We start from the raw sequence: 24,377 nt of genomic DNA on the forward strand, positions 1-24,377 counted from the left end.
GACCTTAGAACCAGCACCCTAGGAGTTTGCCAGTAGAGGTTATAGGACTTGTCCGAGGTCACACAGCCAATTGTGATAAAGCTTATCATAGTACCAGACATGTAGCAGGTGCTTAATAAATGCGTATAGACTACCTGACCAGTCACCAACCCAAGTCTACAAAACAGTGGCAGCCTGGTTCAGTTAGCATGCGTTAAATATCCTGGGTCAGGATAAGGAGGGAAGTCAGGCTGCTGGGAGGTTTCCAGGCCCCTCGTGGTTCCCCGCCCTCATCCTGGGCTCGAGCCCCGCCCCTCCCCAGGGCTTCTTTATCTCCTAGCAACGCTAAACATGGCCGTCCCGCGAAGCCTGCTGGGAAACGTAGTGCACCCACCCGTGTACAAGGCTGGTATGTAAGGGTTCATGGGACAAATGAACTACATTTCCCTGAGGGCTCAGCGTGCGCCTGGCAACGCCTCCCGAACGTCCGGGTCCGAAGGCAACAACGGACCTGACTTACCTGGGCGGGAGGACCCCCCCAGGGAGGCGTGAGGACCGTTGGGAGATGTAGTTAGCTCCGGCGTCGCGCTCCCCAGTCGTGCGCCGATTTAGCGGTAGAGGGACTACAAGTCCCAGGGGGCGGCGGGGACACGGGGCCAAGGGCGGGGGGCGCGAAGAGGAGCCTGCCTTCGGGCGGAGGCATCCGAGGCGGAGGAGGCGGCGGGGTTGGTGAGTCGAGAAAGACATCCGAGGCGGGGAGGCGGGGAGGCAGGAGTGGGGTGCGGGAGCGGTCCCTGCGGCCTGCGTGGGGTAGGGGGGAAGGGTCCATCCTCCATCCCCATCCCCTTGTTCCCACTCTGCCCCCTCCCCTCCGTCCCCTTCTGCCTCTTCCTCTTTCTTTCTCCTTTCTTCCTCCTCCTCTGTCCCTTCCCTTCCCTCCTCTTTGCCCCATCCACCCCATCTCCTCCCTCGCCTCATTCTTTCCCCCCTCTCCCCCCTCCCCCTTCCCCCCCCCCTTCCCCCCCCTCTCCCCCCCCGCCCTGTCCCCTCACTTCCCCTTCTCCCCTGCCCATCCCCTCCTTTCTTCCCTTTCTGTCCCCTCCCTCCCTTTCTGCTCTCCCCTCTCCCCTTCCTCTCTTTGCCCATCTCCCCAGCTCTCCCTCCTCACGATCTCATCAGCCTGTCCCATACACTTTCAGTCTCCTTCCTGTCCCCTTTCCTGTCCATTCTGCTCTCTCTCCTTCCCTCCAAGGAATAACCCCGCCTTTCCCATCAACTCCTCCTTCCTCCTGTACAGGCTCTGTCTGTTCTCCCCACCCCACCCCCTAGACCCTGGATAGGACCCCTGGGACTAGTCTCTTCAGTCCTTGGGCATTTCCTAGAAATTGAGAGAATCATACATGTAAGTGCTACGTGCCCTCCCAACTCTTCAGCGCCAAGGATCCTCTGATTCTTTATGCCCTGCCCATTCCCCTGTTTGTCAGTTAATAAGCATTTCTTAAGCACCTGCTGTGTGCAGGCACTAGGGCCAGCGCTAGGGATACAGAAAAAGGAAAAAACAGAGTCCCCATTCTCCAGGGGGTCAGCCTTAGCTGTAAAGTACTCTATGCAAACAAGAGATGTAGGGGCCAGATTGGAGCAGTGCTGGGTCATTACCCTGGAGAAGAGCAGAAAAGACACCGATTCTTAGTGCTTGTGTGACCCAAGGAGTATTCCTGAACTCCCCTGGGCCTCGGCTTCCTCATCCGTGAAATGAGGAAGTTGGGCCAAATGGCCTCTGAGGTCCCTGCCAGTTCTAGACCACAGGCCCTGTGAGAGCTGTTATCAAATATCTTGTTGACTGTTCTGTGCAAGAGGAACCAGCCTTGGTCTACTGGGCCTTCTCAGGGCAAAACTCAGTACAAACTGGTAAAAGCCGAAAGCCTCCTAATGGGAGAGCTCTCCAGAAGGGGAATGGACTGCTTCCGCATGTCCTGGGGTCTCTGTGGGTGGAGGTCTGGAAAGGCAGGATGACCAGCCACTTCTTAGATGTGTCATAAAGGGGTCATTAAGTACTCCTTCCAACTCTTATTGCCTGAACCCCTGCCCTGTGCAGTGGATAGAGTGCCTGGAGTCAGGAAGATTCATTTTCCTGAGCAAATCCAGCCTCAGACACTAGTTGTGTGACCCTGGGTAAGTCACTTTACACTATTTGCCTCAGTTTTCTCATCTGTAAAGTGAGCTGGAGAAGGAAATGGCAAACCCCTCCAGTATCTCTGCCAAGAAGAACCCAAATGGGGTCACAGAGTCAGCCATGATCGAAAAAAACGACTGAACAGTAAACCTCCATTAAGAACTGGAAAGGGGAAGCAACCCCCTCATTTTATTTAGATGAGGAAAGAATCCTGGGAGGGTTGCCTTTCCCAGGGTCACTCGGAGTCACTTGATCCGAGTCAAGATGTTTCTCCAACATTGGTGAGTTTCTTGCCTCTTGGTAGTTTGAAGTCCTTCACTTAGATTCCTATCAAAAGGGCCTTGTCTTCCACAGAATTCCCTTGTGTGGGGGAAACTTGAATAGCCTTGGGCGTCCTCCCACCTGACTGTCTCCTTACCCAGCCTTCAGAGCTTGAGGGAGGGGAGGCACCACCCCAGCCCTTGGATACTGCTCCTCTGCTCCAGCTCTGCTTGCCCAAACCTAGAAAGTCTGTCCCTTCTAGGATTGTGACCCGGGAGTAGGGCTCCTTTGTCACTTGGCTAGTCACTCTGGGTTGTTTTACTGCGCATTCTCCAGACACCTCTCAGAAAGGACACGCTTTCCTTCCTTCAGTTCATATTAGATGCCCGGGATGTGCTAGGCACCAAGTTCAGCTCTAGGGGCAACACCAAGACCCAGACCAGAGCAGTCCTGGTCCTGAGAAGGCTCCCTTTTGACAGATAGGAAAAATGGAGGTGAGACAGACAGAAGAGGGGAGAAAGAGATAGATGAAGAGAGAAATGGGGGGAGGGAAAGAAAGAAATGAGAAAAAGACAGATGAGGGAAGAGAGAAAGAAATGAGAGAAAAAGAGACAAAGAAAGACCAGGGGAGAGAGAAAGAGATGAGGAAAGAGAAAGAGAGGAGAGGAGAGACAGAGAGATGAAGGGGAAAGAGAGAACTCACTAACAAATTGACAGGTGGGTATGGGGCAGGGTGAGGCACCAGGGAAGGTTTCCAGGTAGATAAGGATTCTGAGCAAAGGTGAGAAGGTGATACCTGCTTTCCAGGTTAGAGTGGTGGTTATCTTGAAGTCAGTGTCTAGTTCAGGGAAGAAAGGCCAGTTCTCCTTCCCTCTCTCTCTCCCCCTACTTGCTCCCCTCTCCTTTACCCTTCACGGCCAGTACTCTGCCCAAAAACATTCCCCAGTTGAGGCCATCTCTGTAACAACACAGATGCGCCTCATTCTGGGCACCAGGATCATAGGTGTCAGGGCTGGAAAGGACAGCAAGTCCAGGGGTTTCCGATCTTTGTACCATGGAACACCCGCCCCCGGCAGTCTGGTGATGCCGACCCCTTCTCAGAATCGGGTTCTTCAGTGCAGAAAATAAAATCGATAGAGATAACAAAGGAAACCAAAGTGACATGGGGTTGTATTTTTCCCATTTCTCCATGAACCCCAGGGTGAAGACTCTTGATATAGCCCAACCCCCTCGCTGTACAGATGAGGAGATGCAGACCCAGAGGGGAAGTAGCTTGCCAGCACCACCCAGATAGTAAATAGCAGAGGCCAGCTCCACAGGCAGCAGAACAGAGGGCTGGTGAGCTGGGCAGGCTCTGGGAGAAAATCCTGGTGTAAACAGCCTCTTGGCTTCAGAGCTTCCAGAATCCTTTGCCTTTGAGGCTGGCTAAAGGGCATCCGGAAATGAGGATGGAAAGAATTGAAAACTGAGGCTCAGGGAGAAAGAAAAGTCTTGAAAAGTGAAGACTTTTCTTTGTAGAAATAGATACTGGTAACTTCCTTTGAGCAAACACTGCTAAACTGCCCCAGGGATAGCACAGATGGGGCAGCAAGGCACTGTGGGTAGAGGGCAGGCCTGGACAGCGGAGGATCATGGGCTTAGAGTTGAAAAGGACCCTAGAAGCCATCGAGGCCAGTCCCTTCCTCTCACAGATGAGGAAACCCAGGGACTTAACCAGTCAGAGCTACTAGGTATCTGAGGCAGGATTTGAACGCAGGTCTTCCTGGCTCTGGGTCTGTGCCCTCTCCACTGTGCCACACTGCCTCAGTGTCTCTTTTTATTCCCTCCCACTGCCCCTACCCTAGTTCAGGCCTCATCCCCTCCTGCCCAGACTATCAGAAGAGCCCCTCGCTGGCCTTCCTGCCTCCCTGACCTGTGCCTTTACACAGTTTGACCAGAGCCTCATGCTGCCTTGAGGGGGCAGGGGGACACAGTCTGAGTTCTGGCCACTGGGTTTTTATCCCCAGCATCAGACCATGCCCTTAGCCAGGGGGTTAATAAATGCTCATTGAATTTCCTTGAACTTCCCCCGAGCCCTCATTAGGCCCATTTGCAGTAAAAACCCAAGGGGATCATCAAGGAGAAAGGATTTTTTATCCTCTGAAGTATTTTATGACTTATTTCCGGCTATGAAATATTCAGTGTTTACTTGAAAAGTATGAATTGCAAGGAGCACGTCCTCCCTCTAAGAGGAAATCTGTAATCACTGCTTCAGTGGAAGTATATAATCAAAAGCTGAGAGACTGGGCAGCTGGGCTGCTCAGCAGACAGAGCACCAGGCCTAGAGTTAGGAGGACCTGAGTTCAAATCTGACCTCAGATACTTCCTAGCTGTGTGACCCTGGGCAAGTCCCTTCAGCCTGTTTGCCTCAGTTTCCTCATCTGTCAAATGAGCTAGAGAAGGAAATGGCCAACCACTGCAGCATCTTTGCCAGGCTCACGAACAGGACTGAAACAGTTGAATAATGGCGTGGAGATGCATTTCCCAGGAAGGACCCTGAGCATTTAGGGAATGTCCCTCTGACAAGCCAAACTGCCTTGGCTGCAACAGCCCCTCCTCCTGTTAGGCTGAGAATGAGAGAACCTTAGCTCCTCAGTGGCCTTGCTAACATTCCCAAGAGAGGAGTTGGCAGTGCTGGGTGCCAGCCTTACTGGATTGGTAATGACAGACATGTTGGCATTGTGCTAGGCTGTGTGGCAGAGCTGCCAAAGCACTTGATTCAATGTCAGTAGAAGCCTAGGTTCTAATCCAGCTTCTGACACTTAAAGCTGTGTGACTCTGGCACAGTCACCTTCTCGACCTCAGTTTCCTTATCTGGAAATGGGAGTCACACTGCTCACTCTGGCAATCTCTCATCTTCAGGAAAACCTGAATTCAAATGTGGCCTCAAAGGCTTTCCTGATTCTACATCAGTTCTGCTTCGCAGTGCCCCATCATCATCCTTTCTTTAAGGGATGCCAGTGCCAGCGCCCATTGCCATTTGCCCTTCCCTGATCCATGGAGCCCCTGACTTTCCCCATTTCCCCCTGCAGCCTGCAGAGCAGTTCCTCCCAAAAAAGACACCTTCACCCCCGTCCAGCCTTATCATTCTCCTCTCGTTCACTTTGATATGTCAGGCATCACGTAATTAACTTTGGGACTGCCATAGCATCTCCAGTTGCTGCTCAGAATATTCAAGAGATCCCATTCCGTGGCTGGAAAGCATCAGGGATTTTTGCTTGCTGCCTGACATGACCTTGTGGTATTCTCAGCAGAAGACAGTGCTTAAATACCCAAGGTTGTCTGCTGTACCTTTCATGAGCAATCAATTCACCCTGCACAGGAAATCAACAGCATCATTTAATTAAATTCTCTTTGGAGGTCTGCCTCAGACTCTGACAGGCCAGAATGCTTAGTTGATATCTAGGCCAGTGGTTTTCAGCATTTATTTTCTGTCAAAACATTGGGTGGCATTTTTTCATTTAGAGGGCAGGTGTTTGTGATTTCCTGGCAAATAATGAGCTTGCCTTTTACACACCCGCCCCCCTCCATTTTGGCCACTTTCCCCTTGCTGTGAAATTGACCGACATCAGCCACGAGTTGACAGCTGGTGTCGAGATCTCTTTGACGTTCTCGCAACGTTAAAGCCACTCGCCGCAGTTGGTCTAACCAGCGCTGATTCAGACCAAAAATAGAAACTCCCTTGGTAGTCTGGAGAGACGGAGAAAGATCAATTCATAGGAATAGAATGCAGAAGCAGATGGGGCCAGCTCAGCCACTAACAGCTGTGATCAGGCATCTACCAAAGGCTTTCAGGGTCACTCCCGACCCCTTGCCAAAGACTGTCAAAGGTGAGACTGAAAGCCTTTTAAACAGGACTGAAGAGCGGTCACACAGTGTTATTCAGAAAGAATTCATTTTTCTTTTCTGTCTTAAAATTGTTTATACACTTTGGGTATAAAAATACTTGTTAACCTGAATTTTCCCCTACCCCCAAGCCCCCTCCAAAATCTACCCATCCTCTCCCTGTAACATTTTCAGAGACCTGACAGCAATAGTTCTCTAGGGAAAACCATCTCCTAACAAAAATGGTTTCCTCCCAGAGACATTGAGCACACACTTGGGTGTGGAACTCAGCTCTCGCTCTGATTCGGATCTTCTACACCCAGTCTCTGCAAAACCAAACAGCTGTGATCCCGAACCTAGCTGTGAGTCACGCACCGTGACTTCTTCACATAGGAGCCTTCTCCAACTTAGTAGATGAGTCATAGGGGGTGACCTGAGAGACTCACCTACGGTCTCACCCACAGGTAGTGTCAATGCGAGGATTTGTAACCAGGTATTCTGACTGCATGCCCAACACCCTGCACTGTATGACCTGCCTAGGTAGCATCAAGGGGAGGTCCTCCACTAAAGCATATTGTGCCCCCATCTAGGGTTCTCTGACAGTTTTTCAGTCATGTCCGACTCTTCATGACTCCATTTGGAGCTTTTTTGGAAGAAACACTGTAGTAATTTGCCATTTCCTTTTACAGCTCATTTTACAGATGAGGAACTGAGGGTTAAGTGACTTGCTCAGGGTCACACAGCTAGTAAGTACATGAGGTTAGATTTAAACTCGGGTGAATCTTCCTGTCCACTATGGCACCACCTAGCTGCCCAGCCCCATCTATACCTTAGTAAAGAAGTTGTAGGAATTTTTCTGAAGTACAAAGAATATAAGTGGCTTTTGTAGAGACCATATAGCTGCTATGGGAGGCTGGCTTGGGACCCCAGAAGCTCAGTCCATCCTACCAGCAGTTCTCAAAGTGTGATTTGCCAGTCTCTGGAGGACCTGGGACCATTCAGAGTATCCTCAATGTCAAAACTATTTTCCTGATAATTATAAGACATTCTTTGCCTATTCACACTAGACAGAATTTAAGATTACCTCGAACATCAACCTACATCGATTGTCTTTCATTGTATTTTTTTTAGTCTTTAAGGCAAAGAAAATAATGGTAGTAGGATGATCGTTTTCATTTCAGAAAAGGAAATTTTCCTATCATTTGATGGACCTGGGCCTTCTAGTGTTAAAGTACATCTCCCTTTTCCAGCTATAGATCTGTGAAGCTGGGTTTTTTTTCATGTGCTTCAAAACAATCACATCCCAGAAAACTGAATGTAGAAGGAGATAGGAGAATCCAGACAGAGACCTAAAGACAATGCCATTTTCTCATGATTTTTCTTGCAAATATAATTATTTATGTTAACATAGTGGGGTTTATTGTTATTCTTAAATTAATTGGCAAGTAAATCTTTTTAAAATATCAGGTTTAATGTCTAATGTGGTGGATGTCACTAGGTAAAACCAACATGAACAAAAGTTCATTAGGTCCTAAGTAATTTGAGAAATGCTGCTCTGTACTAGGGCATGTTGCAAGATCAGTCCATTAGAGGGAGGTCTGGGGGCGGCCAGGTAGCACTGCGAGTAAGAGCACCAGCTCGGGATGACCTGGGGATCAAATCTGGGCTCAGATACTCAGCACCACACCCAGAAATAACTGGCCGTGTAACCTTGAACAAGTTATTTAACCCTGATTGCTTTAAAAAAAAAAAAAGAGGGATGTCTGAGGGGAATCAGGGAGGGCTTCATGGAGGAAGAAAATAACATTTGAGTTGTGTTTTAGAAGCTGGCTTGGGTACAATGGAAAGAACGTGAGAAGCAGAAGCCCCAGGTTGGGCAAGTGACTTATCTGTGGGCCTACAGTTTCTCATCTATAAAGTAAAATGGGGGGGGGGGGGGGTTTGAGCTAGGTGGCACCATAGTAGATAAGCACCGGCCCTAGAGTTAGGAAGACCTAAGTTCAAATGTGACCTTAGATATTTCCTAGCTGTGTGACCCTGGGCAAGTCACTTAACCCTGATTGTATCCAAAAAAAATTGGGGGATGGACTTGATGTTCTTTTGGGGGTCCCTTCCAGCTCTAGAGCTGTGTTCCTATAATATGTATTCAGAGTGGTAGAATTTCATCAGCTAGAGATGGGGAGGGAAGGTATTCCCAGCACAGAAAAAGAACTGAGCAAAGGTGTGGCAGCTGGAGAGCTCATTTGGGGGGAGGGGGAGCAGACTCCAACGTGGCTGGAGCTTAGCACATTTTGTTCTCATTGAATCTTTTGAAGATCATTGTATAAGCCAAAAATATCTGCAGGTCTCTTTGCTTTAAACATTAGTTAAATAAAGATAAACTATCTATGGAGGGGAATGATAGAAATCCATTTGTCAAGGTCGAGGAAGGCATGAAAACCATCAGCCAGACGGTGCAGGAGGTGGCTTCTCAGAGCATCGCCTTCAAGACAGGAAGGAGGCTCTTTGGTTGAGGTCAGCCACTGTCAGGGCTGGAGTTGGGCTTTGGTCCAGTGTCCTTCCCCTCGCCCTAGCTCTAGAGACCCAAGGCTGAAGCCATTTAATTCTAATCAGTGAAACTGAAAGCTCCATATCCAGAGGACTGGACTTGGGCCTAATTCTTTTGTGTTTGTATTCTGGCCTCCTGGGGCTGAGGGGTGCTGATTGTAACCCTGGGTTAGTCCCTTAACTTGTCCCCTTTGCTATTCAGTAACTCTTCATGACCCCATGTGAACTTTGCTTGGCAGAGATACTGGAACGGTTTACTACTTCCTTTTCTAGCACATTTTACATATGAGGAAACTGAGGCAAACAGGGTTAGGTGACTTGCCCAGGGTCACACAGGTCTGAGGTGGGATTTGAACTCACTCAGGTGCTCTAACCTATCTGCCACCTAGCAGCCCTAACTTCCTAGCTACAGTTTCCTTATTTATAAAATATTAGCACCTAATAACATGTCACCTGCCCCTCCAGAGCTGGCCATTACCACTGCATTCTCTCTAGTGCCTGGTAGAGAACCTTTTCCATGTCGGGCATTCAGCAAATATTTGTTGAATGAATAGATTTTGGCCAAATGATGAGACTCGTCCTTTATGTTTCAGTAAGACCGTCTTAAGAGATAGAGGACTTGATTTCTGTTGATCAGCACAAAATGCTCAAATGCCTTTGATAGTCCAGCTGCAAATGTTTATGGATGTTCTCCTGAATCCAAACCTTTGTTCCCACGAGCTGACATGTTTGAGAAACCGCAGCCTTGCCTCCGCTGCTAATGAAAATCTCTAGTCAATAAGCTGGCTTAGCTCCCTGGGGACCCTGGAGCCATCCTGGCAGCCACAGAATAAAGGACTCTGGGATCCTCCCGAAGCCAGGAAGTGTTCTAACAGAATGGGAGGGGCCGGCCGGAGGGCCAGGAGTCTGCCTCAAGAATCAGTCCCAAGGGGCAGTAATTAAATGTCATCCTTGCTTGGATTGCTTAGCCATCTGAGGAAGGAGGAGCCTCCTAAATATCTTGAGTCCTCCCCAGCTAGCCCTCTCACCATCCCCCTCCAAGTGTCTCTCACACTCTCCGTTCTGGGATGTTTACTTTTCCCCATTGGATTATAGATGAAAATTTAGTCATTTCTGACTCTTCTTGAACCCATTTGGGGTTTTGTGGCAAAGATACTGCCTTTTCCTTGTCCAGTTCATTTTACAGATGAGGAAACAGGCAAACCGAGTCAAATGACTTGCCCAGGGTCACATAGCTAGTCAGTGTCTGAAGCCAGATTTGAACTCAAGGAGATGAGTCTTCCTGACTCCAGGCCTAGTGCTCTAACCACCGATATGCCACCTGTCTGGAAGAGACCTTAGAAATCCTGTCATCCAACCCTCTCGTTTTATCAGCAAGAAAACTTGAGTCCCTAAGAGGGCATCCCAGAGTCATGCAGGAGTAAGGGGAAGAGCTGGAATTTGAATCCAGGGCCTCTGGTCTCAGATACACCTCACGTTTTCCTTTGTAACATCTGTGCTGTCTTTTTTAATGAGGAAGGTAGTCAGCCTGATGGATAAAGGGCTGAAAGACAGGACTCAAATAGATATTACTTATGTGGGAAGTCCCTTAACCCCTCTCAGCTTAGTTTCCTTCATCTGTGAAATGGGTACAATAATATAACTAAAGTCTTTTGCAACACTGCCATAATTATTTTTATTATACACCTGAGTCCCAGGAGGACTCAATCAAAGCCTAGCAAAACTGAACATCACATTTATATTATGTTTTAAGGATACTAGAGTGTATACAGAGAGGATGGGAACTGAGACCTCTCCTGATGCGGGGTCCAGGGCACCTTCTACCCCTTTGTGCTTTCTTAGGAAAGCTGCTGTATTATGGTATAGTCATCTTGCCCAGCTGTTCAGTTTAGCAGTTTGCAAACTCAAAAATAATCCGACTTACTTGCCAGCATTTAGCATGGTGCCTGGGACATAGTAGGTGTTTAATAAATGCTTGTTGACTAACTGACTTATAAAATGTAAGGCTCCTAGATTCAGGGGATCCTACTGTACTAATGTACCTGGAAACGTTCAGCAGATTTATGGGAGGGGAAGAAGGAGGGAGGGCGGGAGTTTACAATCACTAACTTTGTGCCAGTCCCTGTGCTGAGATGACCCCTGTGAGATCGGCCGCCGCCCACCCCCCACCCCCCAAGCTTCTGCTCCAAGAGGAGGCGACCCAGAAGGGAGCAGTGACCAAAGAAGGCAGTTCCAGGGAAAGTTGCTGCAAGGCTATGGGAAAGGTTCCCCACTCCTGGGCTGGCAGACAACCACAGGACTAGTAGCCGAATGGCCTGTGAAGCAAGGCCTGGGCTGTGTGTGTGTGTGTGTGTGTGTGTGTGTGTGGTGTGTGTGTGTGTGTGTGTGTGTGTGTGTGTGTGTAGCTTTAACATTTCAGTTAGTGAGTCCAGTGCTGGGTGAGTTCCTCTCTGCAGCCCTGTTGGTCTCTTCTTTTTTACTTTGAATTGTTTCTCTTTCCCTCTTTAGAATTTCCTTCTTGGGAACTGCCCATCCTTCTTGGCCCTCCTTCCCCTGCAGAATTCTAAGTCCATTTAGAGACCACAAGCTGGTGTAGTGACCCTTGGGCAAGTCATTTATGGCAAGGCTGCCTCAGTTTCCATGGCTATCAAATGGAGACAGTAATGGTCACTCCCAGATTGCTGTGTAAAAAGTGCTTGGCACGGTTCCTGGTACACAGTAGGCACTTAGTAGATGCCTGCTTCCTTCCAGGGGGCTCTTAGGCCTTCTTCCTCTGACCCCCTTAAATCAGTGCTCACCCAGTCTGGGTGTCTGTATTACGAGGCTCTAGGAAGGCCTTTCCTTATTCTCTAGGACAGCATTCCTTATTCATACAGGGCTAAGGCCACTCAAGATCTGCAGTTGGCCCCAGACAGTAGGTTACTAAAGCAGCTGATTTACCTTTCCATGCCACTCAAGACCCATCCTTCCAAGCTCACTTATCTCTGGCTAGCCAACCCCTCTTGGACAGGCACCAGAGAATGGTCTACAAGTCTTCCTGAGCCAGCAGGGCCCTACCTGAGAGTCCTCAGGGCGTCTGGCTGAACCCACCAAGTTTCCAGTCCCAGACAGTCAGTTGTGGGGGCTGCTCCCCAAGACCTTTGTCCATAGATGTGAATCCTTGTGACCTGGAGGCCACCCCGGCTTCTCAGAGGCTGGGCCAGCAGCGCACAAGCTGGGGGAGGCCCCTCCAGCCAGGACACCAGCTGCACAGACCAGGTGGAGACCCCTCATCCTCACCCACTATGCCCAAGCTAGAGCCAAATCCAGTAAGCTTTACCTTTGTGGCCTCTCTCTAGTACACCCCCTTCTCTCCTCTGACTCTTTCCCCACCTGAACTTATCCAGAGGTCTGCCGGCTTCAAGTCTGTCTCCATTCAGCTACCAAAGGGATTTTCCTAAAGGGCAACATCCCACCCTCACTCAATAAACTCCAGTGGCTCCCATACAAAATGCTGCTCCCCCTATCTTTCCAGGCTTCTTTCATCTCACTACCCAACATGCCCTCTTCATTCCAGTGACACCGGCCTCCTGGATGTGCCACAGACAGGACAGTCCATCTCCTGACTCGGGAGTTCTCTCTTGCTGGAACTCCCCCACTCCTGGAGTGCTCTCCCCCTATCCCCATCTCCATTTCCTGGCCTCCTTGGCTTCTTTTAAGAGCCTTCCTCAGGCCCTCTTAATCCGGGCACCTTCCTTTAGTTTCCATTTTTCCTCCGTGTGACTTGTTCGTGCAGTTGTTTGCATGGTGTCCCTCCCCTGGGGCTGGGGGGCTGAGGGATGGCTCCCTTCTGGCCACTGTCCCTGCTGAGGTGATCCACAGAGACGGAGTGGTGAAGCTCTGCCTTGGGAGGGGGCTTCCTCCCCCCATTGAAGTTACAGCACATCCCCATTAGCAGTGGCTTAGCTGCTGCTTCCTGTAGCCGTCAATCCCAGATCTCGGCTGCAGAAGCCTCTTGTCTGCCCTGGGCCCAGCAGGGAGTTTTTGCAGTGACCTGTCTTTGTTCTGAAATGAATGAATATGGAGAGCACGTAAGGTGCGGATAGTGACGGGAAGGCAGCCACATCTGGAAACCAGCTTCATGATTCAAAGGGGAGGCAATCCTTAGGTGACATTATTCTTTGTGAACGCATCTGGCCCATCCAAAGCAGAAGAGACTGTTCTGAAATCCAGTCTCAGCCCAAAACATCTACTTTGGCTAGAATTGAGCACCCCCAGAGGCTCTGTGCTTCCTGAGTTATTTCTGCCAGAAACGCCGGGTTCATCCCACTAGATGCAGAAAGGGCCCCCAAGTCATTTTACAGATGGGGAAACTGAGCTAGGGAAGCAAAGAGATTTGCCCACAGATCTTTGGGGTGGGATTTGAGCCCTGTCCTCTGTCTCAGATGTCATTTCCACCTATGGTCTCTGAAAAGGTTTTCCTCTTTTATGGGTGAGGTACCCTCACTACTATGGTGTGAGGGGCTCCTTTGGCCTAGGCTGATTCCTGATCCTCATTGATTTGTAGATGCTGGGTGTGGCCTAGTCTGGGCCTGGCTCGGTGGGGAGCCCAGGACTGATGAGGCTCCTCATTGCCTAGCAACCACAGACCTGCCACCACCGGGAAACCACCCTCTCCATGCAGCTGGTCCAGGCTTCTGAATGTCTTCAGTTTCTCCCCTAGACCAGGTAAGTCTCCCTGGCCTCAGAATGGTGGAACAGTTCCATCCGAAGCCAGACGAGTGTCTAATGCAATGGGATTCTTCCTCCTATCTGCCTAGAGAACTCTGGGAAGATGCTCTGAAGGGGCGGGGCCCAAAAGACTGCGTCTATTGTTGCTTTTTAGACCTCTTGCATTCCCGGGCATGGCAGTCCCTTATTTCATCCTGCTGGCCAGGCTTTGGGCTGAAGTTGTCAGCAAATCCAGAGGTGTGGTAGGAATCTGAGCCACAGCTCCCAGTGGGGACCAGGCCTCTCCCCTTCCCCCCCCATCTTCCTTTGAGGTTAGGACACATGTGTGATTTATAGGAAGCTTTACAAGTCATTCCGTAGCGAGGTCAACGGAGTCACCAGGGCCCGCTGCTGTAGAGGGAGCAGGGCTTGACTTCCATTGCCTTCCAGACACCCTCCTTTTCCTCCAAACCCTCCTTTCCAGCAGACTCTCACAGCTAGGATCTCTTGGAGATCCCTACCACACCCAGAAAGGGGATGAAGCTTCCTGCCAAGGAATACATCCAGAGGAACAGGAAGCAGCCTGTCCTAACAGAGTTGTAAAACCAGCTTTCAGCCCTTTGGGCTGGCCCCCCAGCGAGGCCTCAGTTCAGAGGATCGCCTGCTAGGGTGCTCACTGAAGCTTTCTCAGGCAGGCAGGCAGGCTTCCTCTCACTTTTAGGAGCTCTGCCCCTCTCCACCCTCCCCCCCAATCTGGAGTCACTCTTTCAAATCTGCCTTTGGTAAGTTGGCCTTGTTTTATTTATCCTTTGGTTATGGTTTGGCGTTTTGTTTGGTTTTGTTTTTTTTTTTACTCGCTAAGGAGGTTGGCGGTGGCAGCAGCAACCCACGTAATTACAAAGTGCCTTTCCACCCATTTCTGAGTTTCAAAGACTATCGAAGACAAGCTTGCCCTGGGACTGAATATCCACAGCCCACCTCAGAGAGTGAAGGGCTGTTGTAATGGCCTTGATTTGGGCTGGGCTCCCTGTTTGCCCCATATCCAGCAGCTTTTCCCCCAGGTTTTCCGGCCCTGCCCCTCTCAGTTGGAGCCTTCCCATCATGGGGCCGGTGAATGGTATGTCCCCCTCACCTGCCCCCTCCAGGTGACTCAGCACCAAAGGGCCTTTGTAAGGGCCATTATCTGACCATTAGTCATTCTCTCAGTTAGCAGCTAGACTTCTTGCCATCCACCAATGAGGCTCTTTTCTTTTTTTAACTTGATTTTTTTTTTAATCAGTTATTTCCCTAAACATTTTTTTTCTGATAAACAGGGTGGTGTTACTGTTAGCAGTCTGCTAGGAGCCCTTGGGAGATTAGTGGGAGGAGGGAGCATGCTATTAGTGTCCCCAGGTTTTTTGCTTTCTGATAACCAAAGTAGATTCTAGTCTCTGCAGTCAGACTTTTGAATATAGGCCTCCTCAAAGTAGGTACATCGGCCATATCTGATTTAATTTGGAGACTTTTTATAAAACTAGAATGGAGCCAGTTGGATTTCTAACTTCAGCCAGAACCACTTACTTTCCTGGGTTCTCTAGGGCAAATCGTTATGCCTCAGTTCCCCCCTCTGTAAATGAGGAGCTTGGCCTAGGTGGCTTCTGAGGGACCTTCCAGCTCTAATGAGATATTTGTAAAAAATAAAAGCAGGATATGTGTCCCTAAACCTGGACTGGGGTGGGGAACCTCGGCCTTGAGGCCCTACAGGGCCTTCTAGATCCTTAAGTGGGACCTTTTGACTATAAGGTCATACTTAAGATCTAGAGGGCTGCATGTATCCTCAAGGCCTCAGGTTCCCCACCCTTGCCCTGGACTCTCACTCTGTGAGGCTGTAGGCATGTCAGGCATGTCGGGGCCTCAGAAGCAACATATCATTTCCGACATGGTGCCTCCTTCTCTTGCTCCAACAAGCCCCTGTACTTTGAGATGCCTCATGATATGAAAGGGGAAGATCAGGGAGTCACTTTCCCAAAGATTCCAGTTCTGATCCGAGGGCCTCGGGGAGACCTGATTGCTGATAAGCTTTGCCCTAGTGGTCCAAGGTCTCAGCTGGTCTTCAAGAGACCAGCTTTTCCTCTGACTAGCTAAATGGGGTATAATCAGTTAATATCTAACTTCCATTGTGTCTGATTTCACCCTTGACGTCTTGGAGAAAAATGCTGGAGGTTTTTTCCTCTGAGCACTCATTTGGAGGCAGCTCTGAGATGTGACGTCTGCAATTCTAAGAATTTCTTTTAAAAGCCACAGTTTAGCAAGTGAATGATTCATAAGGAATTAGGTCACTGGTCCAGACTCCCCAGCACATTCTGGCCATGGGGAAGGAGTGCCAGTTGTACGGGCTTTGGCTGAGAAGGCCACAGGTTTTCCTGGTAGATCTCCGTGTTACCCAATCGGACTGATGCTACACAGCCTCCCGAGGGCAGTATGAGGATTGAGGTCATGGGTGTCAGGCCCTTTTTCAAGCCTTGGGGCCCCCTAGGAACGACATTGGACATTCTCAGGCCCATAGCTGCCATGCGTGTACCCACACATCTGCCTTATGACAATGGCTTGGCCTTGGGATTCTTTCCTTTCTCGTTTTCTCTGAGATTTCAGCACTAACTGAAATCCATCATGGGGCACTTAGCACCTGGAGCAGCCTGATTTTAGAACTTTCCAGACCCTCTGGTGATGTTCTGTCTTCCCCATTGTCCTCCTTTGGGTTTAGTTGCCCCAGGGGTGGCCTCAGCTGGTCTGTCAGCTCTTTGGGAATGACCCCTCTGGGGAGGCTTCTGAGGGATATGTTTGGGGAAAGAGAGCGTCCTGGAGTCAAGTGCCGGGCAGCATGCACTTCCCCCACACAAGGAGGAGAAACTGAGTTATGGTTTTGACTCTCAGTGATTTACCTGAGGACGCTCATTACATCTTTAGGAAAACTCTCTTGAGTGCTTCCCCTCTCACTCAGAGGGGATGGCGTGAGCAGTCAAAGGCGGCCGCTGACAAGGCTCTCTGTCCTTTTCAGGTCCCGCAGCCAAAGTGTTGCATGGACGTGATGGAAGTCAACGTTAGCTGCCCGGGCACAGATCAGTGTGCTTCAGGTAAAGCAGAGAGCTGGGACTGCCAGGGCCCCTACACAAGACCCAAAGCTCATAGTGAAGATGGCCTTCTCTTTTCCAAGGCAGTGGCTAAGTGGAACTGGCCCCCTTTGGCAAATGGGGTCAATAAGAGTCCATGTCATACCCCACGACCCCCTAATAACCAAACCCAGGGCCAGCCAGGAAACACTGAGCCCCAGCCCCGCCAGGCTGCTTGTAGACCTGGCACATGGTATGATGGACTTTGAGGGGGCTTCATCTATCCCCCTATCCCCTGGGAAGCTCTTGCTGCCAGCGGCAGCCCTTGAGGGCCCCTGAGCCATCCATAAGCTATAGAATTGCCATGTAGGCCCCAATTCATGTGAAGAAGTGTGAGGTGAGTTAAATTATGAATCTAGAAAAGGCCAAAGAGTCCCTCACATCTCCCGAAGCAGAAAGGTGTATTCTGAATTTACTCAGAACATATAACATCTTATGACCAAAGCAATCACCAGCCCTCACTCATGGTGAGTGGGCCCTCACTTCCCAGGCCCTTCTTTTACCAACTTTCGCCAATGTCAGCTGTCAAAAGCCCATCATGTCCAGAAGACCCCTTGGGAGAGGGAGGTGAAGGCCCTTACATAAAGGTGCTAGAGGGGCCCATGTCACACACACACACACACACACACACACACACACCCCAAAAGCCTCTACCATTGATGTGGGCTCTAGGTTCTCCGGCTGAGAAGGTACTCGAGTCCTGTGCCCCAGAAGTCCCTTGCAAACCCGTGTGTTCTTCAGTGTGGTTAGCAGCAGCTCTGAGCGTCACTCACCAGGGACAAGAGGGCCTTCCATCCTGCAGAAGAGGTGTCTGTGGTACTCTGGGTGGGGGAGACATGCCTGGCCTGTAGAATGAGATGAAATGTCAGGTGTGATTCACTGGGGAGAACACAAAGGGGGCTGCTTTCCTTCTCCAGACGAGCCTGAGGCCCACGTTTCTGCCTCTCTGCTGGCTCATGGCATTCATTAGCAACCAATATTTCTGGAGCCCCATGCAGAGCATCCGGCTCACTCTAAGGGAGCCAGCAGCTAGAGGGTGTGGGCCCTGCCTTCTAAGAGTTTGTGATCTAGAATGGAGGATAGATTATGGCACAGGAAGGATGAATAGCTAACTGTGGTGGTGTATTTTAGGGCCAAATTAATGATTTCAGAGGCTGCAGTCAGAGAAGAGGGTGTGGTCTTTGGGGCCTGGGGCAGTAGGGAAAGACCCCAGCATCCAGGTGAACCTTGAAGAAAGGGTCAGACATGGTACCTGAGGATGGTGGAGCCCTGAGTAGAGGCCCCAGGGGGGCAGTGGGAAGACGAGTGTGTCTGGGCAGGAGAATTGTCAGTGAGGGGTAGCAGAGGCAAGGAGGTGCCAGGGCCTTTGGACCACAGGCAACTTGGGCAGTCCTAGGTGGGGCTGGGAGCAAACGGGGTGATGAAGGAAGGTCTGGTTCCAGTGGTATAGCTGGCACAGTACATCCTAAGAGGGGGGAGAGCAGAAGTCTAGGCATGGGGTGACAAGGAGGGAGGCTTGTTAGGCACATGTGCTGACAGCCCAGGCTGATAGAGCAAGTGCTGGGAGGGAGTCAGGAAGCCCCGAGCTCAAGTCTGTCCTACTTTTGTGAGCCTCAGTTTACACATCTGTAAAATAGATCTGATCACACCTGTGGCTCCTATCTCCTCATAGGGTGTCTGCAAACTTCTAAGCACCATCTAAATGTTACACAGAGGATGGTGGGTTTGGTGAGTAGATAGGCACCACCTAAACCAGGAGAGGAGAGGAGAGGTACTGATGGTCATGGGAGCAAATGTCTATGTCAGGGAAATGGACACGGGAAAAAGATGGGCGTTCACCTGAGGAAGGTGATGGCGCAGGGGTGGACAAGCCAAGGCCAGCAGCAGCACCTTCCCCTGCAGTCGTGAGCCAGTGAGGAGAGGGGAGGACGAAGAAGAGTCACAAAGGACAGACAGGCTGCAATTAGCGCCCTTGGAGGGAACTCCTGCATCGAGAAGACCCCAGCCCCTCTTTGAGATACTTTGAGAGTCTGTCTGTGGAAACTGTTGGGAAAGGAGAGCTTTGGACATTACAGAGGAGGCGCCCACAGGACTTGGGGACTGCTTCATGGGAGAACGTGGAATCTGGGGTGATTGCAGGGTTCCAGGCCTCAGAAGGATGCAGAGAAACACACACACTCACATATTCACATATATAGACACACGCACACGCACATATAGAGACACACACTTATATAGACACACACACATACACACACACACATTTCAGGTTTTCCATCTGACAAGATGAGGAAGGAGCCCAATTCCATCCAGCTTTCCCCAGGACATCACAAGATAGTTTAGAAACTAATTAAGATGAGATAAATGCAGAAAACATCCCAAAGGGAATTCTGGTCCCCTGCCCTGGTGGCCCCGGCTCCCTCTCACTGGCTCATGGGCCCTTCTTCCTCCTCCCTGCCCAGGCTGTTACCGGCGCTGGAACGAGGACGGGACCAGCAGCTGCGTTCGGTGCAGAAATGAGAGCGTTCCCGTGACCGGGGCTTACTCGGTGGAGTGCAGAAGCCGTGAGTCCGCCCCGTTGGATTTGGCCTGGTGGGTGTGTTTAGCTCGGTTTGGGGGCCGCCGCAGGGGACATTTTCCTCCCTGCTGGCCATGGCAGCAGCCCCACTCCCCAAGGAGGGTGAGCTCTGATGAAGCGTTGAGCCCCCCAGCCCCCCCTGCATCTCTGGGCTGCAGTTCTCACACTGGCCGGCAGAGGGCGATCATGGACCTCACCTTTCTTACCTTACCAATAAGTTGAGAGTCCATTCAGCGGTTTTCCTGTAGAAATCAATGTCCCCGGTCCCCAGTGGGGTGTCTGCTTCCCCTCCAAACATCTCCCTAAAAGCTCCCTCCCTGTGGTGACAATTCATCCCTCACAGCTTTGGTCTTCCCTAAAGAAGCTAGCTTGTGTTTCCGTAAGACCCCAGAAGTCTCCCAGCTCCCTGTTCCTCCTTGGCAGAAATGAAGCCATGAGCTGCCCTGTGTCCTGGCCTCATTATCCCCGTCCTGCCATAGCAATGTGCTGTAAAAACCACGACCTGCCGGGCCAGGGCCAATTGTACAAAGCAGTGAGGCTAACGGACGTTTTTTCTCACCTTTAGTTGGCAGCAAAGAAATTAATTTCACATCCTACAGAACGACGGTGACACCCCTCCTCCAGACCCTGGGTAAGTCATTCTGCTCATCTGAGCAGAGCCCACCCCAGAAGCCGGGGGGCAGGGGGCAGGGTGCAAAGCCAGAGGTCCGACACTGAGTAGGGTCTGCTTGTAGGGTCAGTCTTCAGATAGTGGACTCCACAAACAGAGCCAGCTCGGGCCGTTTCCGCCAACAAGAAGCCTCGGTTTCTAGGCCTTAGCTGGTGTGGGATCTGATTAATAGTGTGGAAGGCACTATTTTGTCTCGTGGCAGCTCTTCAGGGCCTGGCCCCTCCCTCTCCCCTACCCCCTCCCCACTAGCCTGTGGCCAGCTTCCTTCTGCTTGCCCATCCTGCTGGGAAATTGCTAATTAATTGAAGCCCTGCTGTCTACAAATCCCCCTGTTTCTGTCGAAGCCAATGGAGCCTCCTTTACTTAAGCATTTCCAACCACTGTACTGGCAATGTTTCTGGCCGATGCCACCCCAGGCACAGAAGGAGAAATCCCCGCAGGGTTCAGATTCTCTCTTCTCAGACAGTTACCCTGAAAGCCAGAAATGTCCATGTGGAATTGTTTCCAAGGGGAAGAGGCGCCCACTATAACTGTCCAGGCCAGGCCCGAGGATGAAGGCTGCTCATTAGAGCAATCATGCTTTCTCCTCAAGATGGTTACTTAATTGCACGCTTTGTCGTTGAAGACTGAAGACGTGTAAGCTAAAAAAGCAGGCAGCCCTGCCCCCGGACTGCCCCTGTCCCAGGCCTTACTTAAGAGGCAGACTGGAAGGGCCCAGCCCTTGAGGGTCCTGCACCACTGCAGGACTAAGGTAACTCCACTTAGCCTTGTCATCTCCTTGTCCTCAAGGCCTGGACATTGGGCCCAGCAGCCTTATGGCCATTCCTTTTGGTGAGAACTGCACGGTGTCCTGACCTGTGATGAGATCTAGAACCCCAGGCTGGTTTTCTGATTGAGATTTCCAGCAGGAACCATAGCACCACATTTCTTCCCTCCTTGCAGCCATGGGCATTGGGGAATCTGACAGCTGACTTTCAGCAGGTGTCATGGCTTTGTTCTCAGAAAGGCCAGGTCTCCACCGCACCAGTCTCTCCAGGATAGTTGGAATAGACTGAAGCACGCCAGCACAGGGATCCTTGCATCCAGGTCACCTCCAAAGCAACCAGCATTAAATCAAGCACCCCCAGGGCCGATCCCCAGCAGAGGCATGAGGAATCTCAGGGCTGGGTTTGGGTTTGAAAAGCATGTGGTTAAAAAAAACAATGCCTGGCTATTTGAATCAGCTCCTCCAAATATCCTGGAGCCACCAGATGCCACCCGCTGCTCTCGCCCAGTAACACAGATAATCAGAAACAGAAAATTAAATAGAGCCCACACAACTCTTGTTAGAGAGAAGTCAGTTTCCTTGTATGGCAAGAATCCGAGCCGAGGCTCGTTCGCCTTTCTCCTTGGGATTTTGTCATTTCCCCAGCCTCTAAAAATAACCCTGAGCCTTACCATGTGATTCCATCCTCGCTTATAAACTCACCTCCCCAGGCAAGCACGGAAAAAAGCCACATGCCCCATCATTTCCTCATAGTCCCATTAACTTTCTGGAACCCTCCTCTATCTTGCCAACATTTTTCTATTTGACTAGTCACTAGTTAAAGATTGAACACGTACTCTCTTCTCTCTCTCTCTCTCTCTCTCTCTCTCTCTCTCTCTCTCTCTCTCTCTGTCTCTCTCTCTCTGTCTCTGTCTCTCTCTCTGTCTCTGTCTCTCTCTCTGTCTCTCCCTCTCTCCCCCCCTCCCCTCTCTCCTCTCCTCTCTGTCTCTTACTATGTCTCTTCTTACCTTCTCTCTCTCTCTCTCTCTGTCTATCTCTGTCTCTCTCTCTCTCTTTCTGTCTTTCTCTGTCTGTCTCTATCTGTCTGTCTGTCTTTCATCCTTGCCCTAGTACAGGAAGAAAGTTCTGGCCCCACCCCAGCCATGGAGCCATAGGACTCCTATTTCTCAGCAGCACAGGACACAGTGATAAGTCAGGCAGGTTAATGAGAGGCGTAGCCTACCTCACTCTTGGCACAGTACCCAGAATGACCTCTTTGGTGAGGAGGAAAGGGACATCTCCCACAATGGCCTCCTTAAGGCTCCAGATGGCACTGCCAGCCTCACTGTGCATGGGAAAGGTGCTAGACCTGTGTGCCAGTCGTCTCGGAGCCAGCCACCCACGGGCAGGGATTGATGGGCAGCTTTCTGACAGGAAGCTCATAAAGCCACAGCTCAGCTTCCCACCTCTGCAGGCCCAGTGCCCCGGCCACTGCCAAGGGCAGGGCCAAGATGGCAGGGAGACACTCCCCGCCCCCAGCCACGTATCCCCATAACCACCCGTCTTCTTTGGCTTCCAGGGGGCCCGCAGGTGGCCATCTCCCTCTTCTTGGGCACCTTCTTCATTAGCTCCTGCCTCATCCTCTCCGTCGCCTTGTTCTTCTTCTTCAAACGCTCCAGTAAGCTCCCCCATTTCTTCTACAGAAGGAACAAAGGTATCTCCTGGTTGCCCTGTGTTTTGTCCTTTGCTTGCTGCTTGGCTGAAGTCCTGGGCCTAATCTCCACTCCAGGAGATGCCTTCTGGGTCACCCCAGCATGTCCCAACTGCTCGGAAGGGCCTTCTCTAGAAGCCAGAAGGAGGAGGCAAGCCTGTGGCAGGAGACCAGACACTGTCCTAGCATGGGCCAGGAGAGGTCTTGGCTAATGGGAAACATTTGGCCTTTTGTTCTTATGTGCATGCATTCTGGAGACCTCCTTGCTATCAAAAGTGCTTCTGACCCTGCCCCAGGGTGTTTGGGTGTGGTGGGTTTTGGAATTAGGTCAGATCCCACCTCTGACAGGACCTGTGTGACCCTGGGCAGGTTGGGTGCCCTCTCTGAGCCCCATTCTGCTCGCCTGAGAAATAGGAATGATGACATTGGTACAACCAGCCTTGGAAAATAGGATGGTCCCTAGGGAAATGCGATTTTGTCCTGGCCCTGGTCTCTACGAGGCTCTGGTGGAGCGGAGAGGCTGCTCTGTGTCTCTTGTCTTCATGTGAGGGCCACCCACAGACAGGAGGAAAGGAGAGGAAGGCCAGGTGATGGGAGAGGACAGGAGAGCCCCCCTCGGGTGCCAGGGCTGGGGCGCTCACTGGCCACACAGCGCAGCACATTGAAGATTTCCCTGCCACCCACTCACAAACCTAGAAGACGGTTCAGGGTTTAACACAACCAAGACCATCTGTGTTGGAGGAAAAGAGGAGGTGGGCCTACCACATCAGGGCAGGAAATTTGGCTCAAGGTTTCCCTGACAGAGGTTCCATCCTTTCCATTTCCTGAGAGCAGAAGCCATCCAGACTCATCTGCGAGAACCTGCAGGGATCAAGCATGTGCATCTTTGGGCAGGAGGTGAATTTGGTGTGTTAAGACCTGGGTTCAAATCTGCCCCTGACTCTGAGTGACCTTGGGCAGGTTATCCACTCTCTGTGCCTCAGTTTCCTTATCTGGAAAATGCAGTTCCAAATCTGTGACCCCCTTGCCTTCAGACTGATGACAGAAGAGCACCGCCTTGAAGACCTACATTCCCGGGACCCTGTGGCGTGTGACAGCAGCCTGGATGAAGACAGCCTCCACCCGTGCACTGTTATACACACCACTCCCTGCATTCTATCACTGCCTACATATCTGGGCCTAGAGTGCCTCCTACCTGGGAGGGGTTTCCCCTGACAGGATGCCCTGAGGCTTTTCAAACTGTCCTTAGGGTTAGAGTGTGGGGACAGGGACAGGTAGAGAACAAGGCGAGACTCAGCATTCCGTCCTTTTTAGGGGGTGAGAGGAGTGTCTTTAATTTCATCTTGTTGCCATCTCTGAGCCCCAAAGGACAGTTTCTGAGGCACCACTCTAGCCCTTTCCACCTTAGCATGGAATCGTGGTGCTGGGTGGATAGCCTGGTAGATGGTCCCACCTCAAACAACACTCCTGTGGCCTTAGACAAGCCACTTGTCTTCCTTTTCCTCTGCTGTAAGATGTGGGGGCTGAGCTTGCTGGTCTCCCATGGTGAATCTGTGATCCTTTTATCCCATGAGCCCCACCCCTCACCCCCATCATTTTACAGAAGAGGAAGCAGGCTCCTCAAGCCCTGAAAGTCACAGAGCTGGCGCTAAGATCCAGGCTGCTGTTTACTTCCCAAGGCATTTTTGGGTGGCCTGTGCCTTGCCCTTCCCATACCAGGACCACCCTCCCACACCAAAGGAGCCTTCCTGGGGTCACAAGGCATCAGCCTGGCCCTTGTCTGCTTTCCTCGGGTTTGTCCCTTCACACTGGTGGGATCATAGCTCTGGCATGGATCCCCCACGCCCACCCAGTTTGGCCTAGAATGTCAAGGGCTGCTCTTGGCAGAGCTTGTCCGTGCCTGCTACATTGGTCAGGGGCAGCTGGGGGGAGAGGAACTCGGCCACCAGCCCAGGACCAGAGGGCTGCCAGACTCCGTTTGGGCTGGGGCCAGCTTCTCTCCACTCTGTGT

At 51.0% G+C, this 24,377-nt stretch overlaps 1 protein-coding gene across 5 annotated transcripts in view; it reads left to right on the plus strand.

The window, feature by feature from the left end:
* Positions 1–467: 467 nt before the first annotated feature.
* Positions 468–24,377, plus strand: part of CUNH1orf159 (chromosome unknown C1orf159 homolog) — a 29,431-nt gene continuing 5,521 nt past the window's right edge. The window contains exons 1-6 of one of the 5 annotated variants that reach the window (XM_069079215.1): positions 484–708; positions 13,371–13,531; positions 16,551–16,626; positions 19,125–19,226; positions 19,806–19,871; positions 22,235–22,333. In XM_069079215.1, coding sequence (XP_068935316.1) covers positions 13,505–13,531; positions 16,551–16,626; positions 19,125–19,226; positions 19,806–19,871; positions 22,235–22,333 — 370 coding nt within the window. In that variant the 5' untranslated portion in view covers positions 484–708; positions 13,371–13,504. Of the gene's footprint in view, positions 709–13,370; positions 13,532–14,096; positions 14,296–16,550; positions 16,627–19,124; positions 19,227–19,805; positions 19,872–22,234; positions 22,370–24,377 lie in introns of those variants that run through there. The other 4 variants (XM_069079214.1, XM_069079217.1, XM_069079218.1 and 1 more) reach the window with 4 other exon arrangements.

This window comes from Petaurus breviceps, unplaced genomic scaffold, assembly GCF_028583685.1.
Source record: "Petaurus breviceps papuanus isolate PSGF00001 unplaced genomic scaffold, PetGlider_PUasm1.0 91041, whole genome shotgun sequence".
NCBI lineage: Eukaryota > Metazoa > Chordata > Mammalia > Diprotodontia > Petauridae > Petaurus > Petaurus breviceps.